General features: G+C 35.7%; 1 protein-coding gene across 1 annotated transcript in view; it reads right to left on the bottom strand.

Moving 5' to 3' along the window:
* Window positions 1–13,225, bottom strand: part of NBAS (NBAS subunit of NRZ tethering complex) — a gene marked incomplete at its 5' end in the record, with an annotated part of 193,283 nt that overhangs the window by 108,264 nt on the left and 71,794 nt on the right. Inside the window, 3 exons of the mRNA XM_082481713.1 lie at window positions 4,492–4,590; window positions 6,498–6,655; window positions 8,406–8,519. Of these exons, the coding sequence (XP_082337839.1) occupies window positions 4,492–4,590; window positions 6,498–6,655; window positions 8,406–8,519 (371 nt within the window). The remainder of the gene's footprint in view (window positions 1–4,491; window positions 4,591–6,497; window positions 6,656–8,405; window positions 8,520–13,225) is intronic.

Genomic DNA, 13,225 nt, shown 5'->3' on the forward strand with positions numbered 1-13,225 from the left:
CTTTTTCACTTTTTGGTACTCCCATTGGAAAGGAGGAATTTAAAATAGTGTATTTTACATAATTATTCATATTTATTCTACATTTAATGTTTTGTGCCATGGAAGGTTTTGGTTTGGGGTTTTTTGTTTGTTTCCTTTTTTTCTTTTTGCAGTGTACGTTACAGCTAATGAACCGGTCTAATTGAAAACTCTAGTCCTGCAAAGATAAAACAGACCCTAGGTGAGAGAATACGGAAAAGATTCAGCTCAGGATGACAACACTAAAATTCAGGTGTCATTGGATGTCTAAGCTCTTATTAGGGCTATAATGTCACTGGACCCAAAAAAGTAACCCAGCCTAAACCATACACAATGTATTTGATTCTGCTGCTTAAACACAGGCTTTGATGACTGAGAGATATAAGCAGGTATCTTAATTACTGCTAACACCTGTAGGTCCGACAGAGGGCCTACATTATTGGGGTCAGTAGCTAAAAGACAGAAGGATAACTTAGAGCATCTCAAATTGTTGTTAGCTATGATTAAGTAACTGAATCAGGCACCTAATAGCTGATTAACTGCATTATTCTCTATGCACCATTGACTGGATCTCCACTGACTACAACAGGAGTTTAAACAGTGCACATATAGAGTTCCACGTTGGGATTTTTCTCCTTCTCTGCAGAACAGGTCAGTGACACTGTAAATGAAAATGATTCCATCAGGAATTACAGCTACCTCTTCCTATAAGAATTCTAATTTAGTTATTACAGAATAAAACCCAGCATATTTACTAAATCACAAAACACAGTTCCAGTTAACCTCAAAATGAAAAAAAAAAAAAAATTAAAAAAAAAAAAAAAAAGAAACAAACAAACCAAAAAACCAAACCCTAAGTCACAACTACTTGAAACAGCAGCTGGAACATTATTTTTGCCCTGAAGTTCCAAAGACTCTAGATGGAAGAGTTCCCAGTGCATCCCACATGCATACAACATTCCCTAATAATTTCTAACCAGCAGTGATAAAAATGCATGACATAACCAATTTAATAAACACAAAATGTTTTAATAGATCCTGTTTTTTCCCAGATCTAGTGCTTGGGAAAAATGCAAAAGCAAAGAAGATGCTAATGCTCTGTTAATTGGAAATTTTATTTTCTTTAAGCAACGTTTAAGAAAATAATTTCTGTAATTTGAAGATACTCTCTAGAAATTATGTCTGCTCTCCTATCAAAGAGTTTGGTTTCAAGGAAACTTGAAACTGCAAATTTCTGTTGTGCTGATGTGCCACTTTACAGTAATTAAGTTTTCACATTCAGATATGTAAAAGATAATGATTTTATTTATAAAAAAATAATGCTTAAGTATTACGCAGATTTAGCATAAAGTCAGAGCTCATTTACAAGGCAATTGATGGTTATTGTTTCTACACAGCACAGCACCTCGTGACTATTTTAATCTAATAATGTTAGCAATAATATTCTGAAAGGCTGTTCATGAATCAAGGCCTTAATTTTCTCACTGATATATTTTGTTTGAGAAGCACAAGATTAGCTGTTGAGGCAGTTGTAGCATACAACAAAGAGGAAAAAAAAAAATGGTGGGGATTGGGGAAACTTAACATTTTGCTTAAAAATAATCTGCTACGTTGGAATCATTGTAGCTTCCAGAGGATAATTTCTCCAATGGATCCCATGAGTTCAATCAACAGTGACAAGCTGGCACTAAGGTAATGAAGTACATCCTTGTGCAAATGCATTAGTTCCTACAGAATAATTACACGCAGCTTTATCATAGCAACCAGGAATTTCCTTCAGAGTAGGACCACCAAAACCTTGGAGAAAAGTTATACTGAAGTCAACACGACAGCAATATTAAACAACACATTTCTGTGCAATCTGTGAAGGTACGTAGCCAGCTGCCAACGAGATTCCTGCAAGTTTCATGAGAAAAAAAAAGTTTGAGGAAAAAGGAAAAACTTAAAACAACAAAAATGAAAGTAGTTTATAGCCATTTCTGGAAAGGAGTTCATCAAGAGAAGAATGATTGACAAGCATGACCAGCTGGTGTTGCAGGTCGGTATAATTAAAAAAAAAAATGGTGGTGGCAACTAATGATTCAATAACAGATAAAGGTAAGAAGAGGTAGAAAAAGGTCACTAAAGCTTTGAAAGGGAAAATTGTTATACTTGCAGATAGAAATTTTTGATGCAACAGAGAAAGGGATGCCCAAACACACATACACTAGAAGAAACTTAGTCAAGTCAAAATAAGAAAAATGACATTTAGAGCACCAATTTGAAAAGGTATCAATAGGTGAGAAAAAAGAACATTTGTCAACTCCTTGAGAAAAGAGTGCTGTAAAAGTTAATCGGGACATAAGCAAAAAAAGAAAGGATTAATAAGAAAGGGCAAAGAAAAATCTTATTGTTTGCTTTTTCTTTGAAGAAACTGAAATTCTGTGCAAGACAATGAAAGCGAAGCACAAGGAATTAGCTGAAGTGGAACTATGGGAATTGCAGTTATGGGATTCAGTTAAGTCAGAAAAACAAAGTTATTGAATATATTGCTTTTCTAACATTTCAGATGTCTGTAACAAAGGAAGGGTTATACAGTGACTACGTTCTTGGCTATGTTTCCTCCTGTGTCATTGCAAGAAATGAAAGAAGCTATAAATCCCTATTAAGTCAACTGGGAGAGAACGAAAAGACAGAATTAGCAAACATACAGAACTTGTTTCATAGAGTAACAGTCTGAAATATGACATGCCAAGAAGCTGTATTTGAACAGAAAGGAAAAAAAAACCTCAATGCAGCAACATACAGACTTGCCAGGTCAACTGTCTGCCTACTTCCAATTCTAAACAGAGAGCCAACCACAACTAAGAGGGGGGGAAAGGATAGATATATTGGAGAAAGTAAGAGTGGATAATTTTCTGAATGTGAATTCCCCAGCATAATGAAAACTGCTTCAGATATCCAAACTGAATTGATAATGAAGTTAATTAGTGCGTTTACTGAACTCTGCTAAACCCTTAAATAAGATTGAGTCATTTATATGCATGTGTAATTGCCCTGTCACAACATACAGTTAGTAGTACTACAGCATATGAAAAGTGATGCATGACAAATTTGTTATATACATTAAAATACTGTAAACATATGTATCAGAAGGTTCCACAATTTTAACATCTACTGAATAATCTTCCTCAGATTTATTTACTGGTTTCCAGAAAACAAAAAGCATTTGTGCCAGTGAACAGACCCGTCCTTCGTATCAATTATTCTAGCAGATACATAGTGTTTAGCTCTCTTCCTCTGAATACTGTTTTCCACGCTGTTTTACTTTCCTGCCCATTTATTTTTTTTTGTACACATGTATATCCATGTCTACATGTATATATGTATATATGTATATATGTATACAAAGTATGCCCATGTGCCTATACATATATAAAAAACATACATAAAAAGATAGACATATATGTAGAAGTTGCCTGTTCCCGTTCCAGTAATGAAGGAGAGGTGTGGGTTTTTAAACCACATGGTGTTAAATATACCAAAGGCAAAGACTAGTGTGTTCCACCTACAGCTGTCATCAGTAAAAACTCCCCAAGGATATAATGAGATTAAGGTGGCTGCAATTCAGATACTTTTCTCAAAAAGTCAGACTATGCAACACGAACCACCTTCTTTCTTTCTCTATTCTTCCCTGTATTTTTTTAAGCTTTTTGCACTCCCTCTTGATCTGTTTACCACCTATAGAAAAACTCAATTAAACAGAAAAGGGATGAAAAAGACATTCCTTTCTTTCATAAATAGGTTACTATATCTTCTTTGAAGAGAGAAATTTACTTGCAATTTTACATGTACGCACTTAATTTTTGTAAAATAAACATGAAAAATAGAAAGAATAATTGTACTTTTTCCTGCTCTCCTGCCTCTATTTCCCACAAAAGACTCAATGTTCCTTCTGATCTTAGCCACAAAAATAACTTCACATACAACATATGAAAATTACAAAATGGCAAAGAAGTCATAAACTTCATGATGTACAGAAAAAGGGGAAAGATAAGTTTAATTCAAGACATTTTTAAATTAAATACGTAGCTCAGGTTTATTTTCAAATGTCGTTTTGCAATTGGGACTGATCAAAAATCAAACCAACATTAACGCAATTTATTATGTTCAGTTTTGTTGCACTTCCCTCTTCTCCTGCCTCTTGGGTTTTGGTTGGGTTTTTTTTGTTTTTTTTGTTTGTTTGTTTTTTTTTTTTTTTCCTAGATGCTAAGACTGTGTAGGAATAAGCAACAAAAAAAAATCAGAACAGACTAAGTATAAGTACATAAGCAAAACCTTGAACTTTAAGTAATCTAAGAACAGAAATTAGTAGATGTATTTACTGTGCATTTTATCCAGTAAACAGGTAGATGTTGCTAAAAACTCAAATTCAGCTCTTCGGCCTAATTCAGAACAAAATCATTATTTTATAAAACTCTCTTTAAAGCTTACCTCTGTATCCTTACTGATCAATGAAGAAGGTCCTGAAATATTTGTATTCTCACATCCTTCTGAAGGAAGAAACTGGTAATTCACAGCCTGATAAAGAATCTGTAAATACAAATTAGACTCTCTTAGCAGTCAAACAATCAAATGTAAGAATTATGACTGATGTCACAGGAAACCCAAGAAATTCTGATGTAAAAGCTTCCACGATGGAAAAACAAGGGTGCAAGGGAAAACAGGGAGAACACCACATATGTATCTTTGACATCCTCTCACTGTTGTAGTCCCTAGACAAAATGACAGTGTCTTCTCCGTGATTTTTCTGCTATTTTTCATGCAATGTAATACTTTTTTTTTTTTTTTTAGTTATATGCAACCTGCCGTACTATGTAGGCTAAAGAATGTCCATTACAAAAAAAAAGTCCATTATCTGAACTGTGCCTCTGAGGTGTTGGGCAATTCCACAGAGGCAAATGTTACACGCTGTAATAGTTTTGTGAGCAGAATTTCTAGAAGCCAGAGAACTGATGGAAGGCCCCCAAAAGACGCTTGTATATATCACCTGGTCAGCGTGACATTCTAATAAATATTTTTTTGCATATATCTATCTACACACAGAGTGCTTGGACCAAACCTGTAGGACCATTAAGGAACAGAGCTGAAAAGCTTACGCTTAGTTTATGGAGAAAGTAATCACAGAAGAAACTGATTAAATGTGCTTTGACAGAAATCATGACTTGGGTTTGGCTTCCTGGGGCAAATACCAAGTTAATTATCACTGAACTTTTGCTATAAACGGTATTGTGCTAACAAAGAAACCTGAGCAACAAATTCCGTCTCAAGTTTTGTGAATGGAGAAGACAGAGAATGGCTTGCCTTGGAGAAGTGGGATGCAAGAGGGTAATAACCAGCGGCTGAGCAGCTGCGCTGCACTACAACTAACAGGATGTGAAGGCTTTAGAAGGAACAAGACAGTGATACAAAGGCAGTGAACTGAAAAATCTAACAAATTCCAGCTTATACAGTGCCAAAAGACTTCATGTTCTAATGCCAGGTATAGGCACAGAAGGGGAGAACACGTTTTCCTCATACACGTTGCTATACAAGCAATTTTGTACAGAAAAAGGCTACAGACTTGCAGCTGCCGTAATCAGACTGCGTAGGTACTGTAGCTATTGCTCCCTTCTCCCCCATTCTTCAGACACAGAAGGCAAGCCCTCTAAGATTTTTTTTTACCACACAAAGGTAAATCTATGAACATTATGAACTCTTAGACAACTAAGACAAACATAAACTCTTAAACAAGTAATAGTACACAGGCCAAGCCACAATTACACGAGCAGAAATTCAACGTTTTGACAACTTAAATTACTGCGCTGCAGTTTCGAATGAAACTTTTCAAAAGGTTTGCTATGTCATCTTGCCATGACTTGTATTTAAATGCCACAATTATGTGTTCTTAAAAGCATAATATGATCAGCTGAACATCCAAGATCTGATTCTATTAAGAAGTCAGTCACTGCAGAGTTAAAGATGTCTCAGACGAAGTATCTTGTAGCTGTTAAAACCATTACATGGTTGAAATCAGTGAGAAAAGAATTTCACTGTACATTGGGTAGAGATCATAAAAGTGCAAGAATAAACATAATAGACGTTTATGTGGGCATTTAATGAAGTTGCACTACAAGGTGTAAACAGCTGGAAAGCACTGAAAATTATTTAAATGCATCTGCAAATAAAATGCTTAAATCAGGCAATAAATGAAGAAATTAAGAATGTTAAAGATGGAGAATACAATTGCACTTCTACGTGAGAAGCCAACTCATCATACAAAATGCTTATAAAGAGACCTCATTTGTTGAAATACAACAGTGAAAGTAGAAAAATAGAGTAGAACAAATATAAACTTGTTGGGGGGTGGAACTTAAGGGAACAAACTTGAAGATGAGCACAAATCCCCTTTACTTTGGTAAGCGTTGAAACTGCACAAAAGAAGTTTCAGAAGCACCTACCTGGGTTTGCAATGAACTGCTCACTCCCAACAATGCCTCTATGGCACTTGGGGGACAGTGCGTCAGAGCAAAAGCCATGAGCTCCTGACGCATACCCAAATCGTGGTAGCCTTCTGACTGCCCAAGCTGACTGCATACTTCCCAGCTTTTAGAATAACCTACAAGGGAACACAAAACATACTTCCGAGGTTGGTAAACTTCGTAAGTGATAGAAGGATGCTGCATAATTCTTACCGAATGAGATAAAGGAGGGCATGCGGCATTCCTGCTAACAATTAACATCCCCTGAGAAAGGAACCATAAAGGCTCCATAAAACAGAGATGTAACTCAACTTTAGACTGATCGAATACATAGTAGATACATTATTATCATATTGTAGATACCAGTACAATAGGCACGTGTAAACCTACACACATTTTTTTTTTTTTTACTTATTACAGTAAGAAAAATCATAATTTACTTCAAAGCATAATATTAAACACCTTACTGCAGTGGCTGAAAAAAAAAAAAAAGTAAAATATCTCACTTCATATGATTAGAAGAACTTCGATTCATTTCAGATTTTCCCCTCTCAATCTTAAGGCATAAAAAAGAGCCAAAGAAACAAATCCCACCTTCTTTAGTATCTTGATGTGTGTCATTTACCTCTACTCAAACCACATATTTTTATCTGTTTGAAAGGGGTACAGTGTAGAAAGAATGAGAACTTGTGGTTCCCAGAGGCATACAGAAAAGCTCCCCAAGGTTACATGTCTAATAGTTCAGTGCCTATCTCGTTACATCCAACAGTTGCTCTGTACATCTCCATTCCACGTATTTGTGCATTACATATGGCAAAAACACGCAAATGTTTTCTTGCAAAAGAATGATCATAACCAGCTAGGATCCATTTTTCCTGCATTAGGAGGAAATTACAGGAATCTGGCTGTCACCTTGTCTTGTCAGCTCCTATACATCACACACATCTTTTGTCAGAAAGTCAAGAAATTAAGTTTGGAGGTATCCAAACAGACCTGGCAAATGTCTCTCCCAAAGTCTAGGTTCAGTTTAAAGATACCTGAACTCTCTTTTATAATGTGCACACAATTTAGTAAGAAACAAATATCACCACTTGTTACTACTGCCTACAATAGACATTGAAAACTAAATACAAGACCCCTACCCAGCGGGCTACCAAAATTTGATTTCTTATAATTATTTCTGGAGATTAACAATTGTGATAGCAATTGCAGACAAAGGTTTTACACTATGCAAATAAACATTTGCAAACTGAATGCATCTTAGAAAGATATTGAAATATGTTTCTATAAAGAATTCTAAAGAGAAACATGACTATGTATGTATAATGAATGCATATGGACCAACATACATGTTTAATCTCCATAGCGTTACACATGAACATTCATTAACAAAAACATAACACCAACACATAGTAAGAGGGATTTAAACAACATGACAAATTAACACTTTCTCCTTTGCTTTCTTACAAGAAAAAAAAGTACTGAGAAGACAATTAAAAATGGAATCTCTACTAAGATATATTTTGAGCGCCTGATGCAAAAAAATAAAGGATTATCTGAGTGGCAGTATGTAACTTCAGTAAAGAGATCTCAATTAACTAAACTGATTTAGAAGATCAACATTTCTCCAGAAGTCACTGTGAGTTAAGCATTTTGTAGTTCTATAACTACGTGGAGTTCCACCTCCATGACAACAGGATCTGTCATATTTCATACCACCTGCCTTCTACATTTGACATGCTGATGTCAGTTGACTTCCACAAACAAGATGTAACTGATTTTTGAATGAAATGGACCAATCTGAAGCACCATACTTCACAGTAAGACAAGAGTCAGAACTCATTTCCGCTAACATCACCCCACACGACCCCCATTTATTCACTTCACCTGTGGCCATGAGCTCCTGGCAATGCATACTAGCTGCTTTGTAGTCCTGGAAACTGAGCGCTTGTTCCACTAGAAGTATTAAAACTTGACCTTTTCTCTCCATCTGATCATCTCCTGTAAAAAAAATTCAGTATTTTTATTAGTTAATTGGAATTAGTGGTCAACTTTATTTCTCAAGGAAACTATATGCCACAACATGAAAAGCCCATTGTGAAACTGAAGCAGAAAAAATTATCTGCTTTTTCCTGAAGGAAACAATAAAAACAGTTATGTATTTTTAAAAACATTGGCAGCATAGCTGGCTAAAGAAACTACATAAACACATTATGTCTAGGTTAAAAAAAAGTTTTGTAAACAGTATGTTTTGTGATGGCCAAGACATAGATTAAAACTGATATTTAGGGTAAGTGACATATAAATCAAAGTCCTGACACTGAAAAAAAAAAAAAAAAAAAAAAAATCTTCTGTGGACTGTAATAGAAGAAGAATTTTGAAATTTTTAATTATTTTGTTACAGTATACAAAGCCCCAGTTTAAATTCCCATTTCACAGAGCCAAATAATGCATGAGATGTGGAAGACAGGTATTTAGAAATCCCTACCCTCATAAATTAAGCGAGTAGAACTGAAAGTATTTTTTCACACAATACATGTAACTTGGTCACCAGACCAGACAATGCCTCTTCCCCTAGTTACAAGTCAAAAGTAACACTTCAGAAACTACTGATCTCATAAAAGTGATTTATTTTACTGACATCAGTTGGTCCAGTCTTGTGCTCAAAATAGTGTATATGTCCACGCACTATATGAGAAAGTGCCTAAATATACACAGGAAAAAATAGTGTCACGCTATTCATTTTTATTTAGGAAAGAAGGATGGCAAGAAGCTAATAAAAATGAGTGGATTTTTTCAATACAAGCTTCTTGCTCGTGTTTCTCCCCTATTATGAAAAGCGATTTTATGCAGTCACTGCTGTTACAGTCATTTGAAAAGGGCACTGGTTTATGAAACTGTATTACTACAACTTGTGAAATGAAAATATTTCAGAAGGTTAAACAGATACGGTTCCAAAAACCATTTAAAGAGTACATGATTTTAAATTGCAAAGCTGTTATTTTTAATTCCATTTTGTAGGTCCATCAATGCAGGCAAAGCAAAGTTTTCTTTAAAGCTTTCTCAAAAGAGAAGATGTAGCAGTTGTGCTAGAATGACATTCAGGGAAGTGAAGTTACCCTAATTACTGAACTCAATCAAGATTCCCCTAATCCCAGCATGTCATAACTAACTCAGCTGGGAGAACAGGTTGGCTTCCCATCATTTTATCTTTCGGCCTCTTGCTCTATGTACTGCCAACACACAATGTTGCAAATTAATCACATCCAAGGCTCTTCTGTTGCAAAATTTTGCCCTCTGGAGCCCGGGAACTTCTCATCCGGGCAAAAGCAATTACAGATGACAAAGAGGTGCTTCTATCTACACAAGCTAAACGTGAACCGTCATTTCTATAAGCAAGAGATCTGTACATGCCACTCACCTTCCCGTGCCCACTTCACCCTGACAGCTTTACTTCTTACAGAGAGATTTGACTAAGCCGCAGACACAAATAAAAGGCAAGAGAAATAATTAAACCATTGTCCCTCAAATTCCAGCTAGACAAAATGATCACTGCTATTTATTACTACTTAAAAATCAGTTGGATTGGAGGGAAAAGAGGAGGAATACTCGAAGCAAGGAACAATTTTCTACTTAACTGTGCTTGAGCAGTCATATGCTGACAAGATCCCCATCCCCAATGGTTTAGCTAAGTAGTTTTGATGCAGTAGGATGCACCTCCACATGTTTTACAAAGACTCAAGCGTATACTATAAGGATCGCTTTCCTTCCAGTCCATGGCTATACCTCCTCATCTCATCTCCACTATTCACTCATTTAAACTCCCATTATCTTGACACACACTGTTATGCCACAGAAGAACCGTCAGCTCCGACATGACTAGTGAATCCCCTGCAGCACACAGCCCGAGCCCTTTTTCACGCAGCTGTCATTGCCTCCGCCGTTCAGTCACTTACAATACTACTACCTGTTGCAGATTAGCACCACGTTCTTGTTCCATTCAAACATGAAAAAAATCACTACTTCAGATTCGTGATGCCTCATTTTAAGGCATTTTTAATAATAAAGTCTTATAGAAGTGGAAGTTTTGAATCCTAAATCGTTCCTCTTGTCATTTTGACAGACAAAGATTCAAAACCAAGAAAGGTTCAATGAGAAAAACCATTAAGATGGTGACCTTATCATATTACATAGTAATTCTGCACTAAGCCTTAATGTTAATGGCTGACATCCAGACTCAAAACAAATCAAGTTCAGAAACTGGAAAGGATATCTTAGGTTTTTGTTTCCCTTTTGTTATTTGTGAAAGTTTGTCTGTGTTCAGCTCCTTTGGACTATTGCCTCATTACGTCATAAGGAAAACCCATTTATATTCTAATAGTTACTCCACTGAGTAAGATTTAAGTCTCCAAAGTTCTTTCCATCTCCTTTTGTTATGATGTTTAGTGTTCAGACAGAAGTTGATACAAGCAGATACAAGACATTATACCTGAAAGGAGGTTGTAGCGAAGTGGGGGTCAGTCTGTTCTCGCAATTAACAGATGATAGGACAAGAGAAAACGGCCTCAAGTTGCACCAGGGAAGGTTTAGATTGTATATTAGGAAAAAAAAAAATTCACCAAAAGGGTTGTCAAGCATTGGAACAGGCTGCCCAGGGAAGTGCTTTAGTCACCATCCCTGGAGGTATTTAAAAGACATGTAGATGTGGTGCTGAGGGACATGGTTTAGCAGTGGACTTGGCAGTGTCAGGTTAACATTTGGACTTGATCTTAAAGGTCTCTTCCAACTTAAATGATTCTATGTAATAACAAATGATGAGACGAAAAACATGGAAGCTCAGAAATAACAGAAAATATTTTTTCTTGACAAATAAAGGATGTTCAAGTATTTTTTGAAAGTTTGGATCCAATTTGGGTCATATAAAGAAAAACATGCATATTGAAACACTGTGAGCAAGATGCATGCTGTATTTGTGAGTGGATGAAACAACAATATGCTCAGTGAAACTACGTCATAAAAACTTAAAAGTCAAATGGTATAAAATTTGTATGTATACTCCAGAATACAATTAGGAGATCAGAAACCACCTATATGGTTACTTCCACATGTGTTAAGCAAGAAAGTCAGCATTGAGGAAGGTGGATTTCAAAAATAAGCTCTGACTTACGAATGTAAGCAAAGCTTAAAGTTACTGGAATTAGCTTATGGATTTTAAAATTAACTGAATTACCACAGAAAGTTGGGAGAAAACAGGATAATGAACAGAAAACATTTCTTGAGAACCTGACTCAAGAAATAAAGAGTAGTGCTCACTAGATCTTTTTGATACACAGTAACAGTAGAGAAGATGCTCTTAATTTCTGAAACATAACCTTTTTTTTTTTTACTCCTCTATTTTGTAAGCAAGTAATTACATAAAGTGAATTCTTTCACACCCTTTGTTAACTGAGAGTGTGGATTAAGTGAGGCTCATGAGATGTAGAACAGCTCCAGCTCCCTGAGCAGGTGCAGATTTTCTGGCTGTCATGCTGAGCACATTCTCCCTCACTCACTTTGCCCATCTGTGAAATTAAGATAACACTTGTGTGCTTACTTTACAGGGGTACTGACGTGAGGCTTAAGTAGAGTTTGCTGTCATTAATCAAATACTTTAAAGCAATTAAGAAGGTGGCTGATACATCATTACCTAAGCAATATTTCAGCTTTGATAAGTATGAATATAAATTCTATTACTCACTTTCAGTGCTGCTCTCTAAACAAACTGCATTCAGAGAACACAGCTCCCAAAGCTCTTTGAGGACGGCCACGTGCACTCTACCCTTGTATGCACAGCAAATGCATTCTTTTAGAATTGAAATTAAAATATATATGCTTATAGTATTTTATAGGCTATATATTATACATATTGTAACACAGCATATACTATATACTCTGTATATACACACACATATATGTAAAATATATACAGATGTAGGAAGCAGGTCTTTCACAATCAGTAACCCTATGCGGTGGGTGGCACGGGGAGCAAAGAAGGGGAAATGCCAAAACAAATTTCTCCAGTTAGCAGACAAAGCACAAGAAAGCACTCTACTTGTAGATATACACAGTGGATCAGGAACGGAAGGGACTGTACATTCGAGCATGCATAACCAGTATCAGTAAGTATGTTCCACAAGATAAAATCAGAACTTCTTTCAGAGCAAAGGTGGCTCATACATCAGGATAATTGTATAAGTAGTGAAAACCAATTAGGGACAAAAAACAACTCTTTCTCCCAGCAGCACTTTATCCAATTCTTCATTAAGCAAGTCCATGAAGTTCAATCCCTAGATTGTTTTTCAATATCCAGACTCATCCCAATATATCTCCATAAAACTTTCATCATAAGCTGTTAGAAATCAAGTTACCCTTTCCCAGTATTTTTAAACCTGCTAACAAAGACTATATATGCTAAAACGGCAAGGTAGGTTTTCCTTTCCTAATATTCAGTTTAAAATAAAATATACTTATTCCCAGATCTTAAAATCTGTATGCGTGAGCTGCCCTTTTGGCAACAAACTAATTTGTAAAATAATATTAGCATTTGATATCATTCTTATGGCTACCAACTCCTAAAATAACTCTTCATCATATTAATAATTAACTGTAACTAAAGAACTTAAATTACAAGTCAACAGATGTAGAAATAACATTTCTACATGTCTTGC

This window comes from Vanellus vanellus (assembly GCF_965231255.1).
Source record: "Vanellus vanellus genome assembly, chromosome: 3".
In the NCBI taxonomy this organism is placed as follows: Eukaryota; Metazoa; Chordata; class Aves; order Charadriiformes; family Charadriidae; genus Vanellus; species Vanellus vanellus.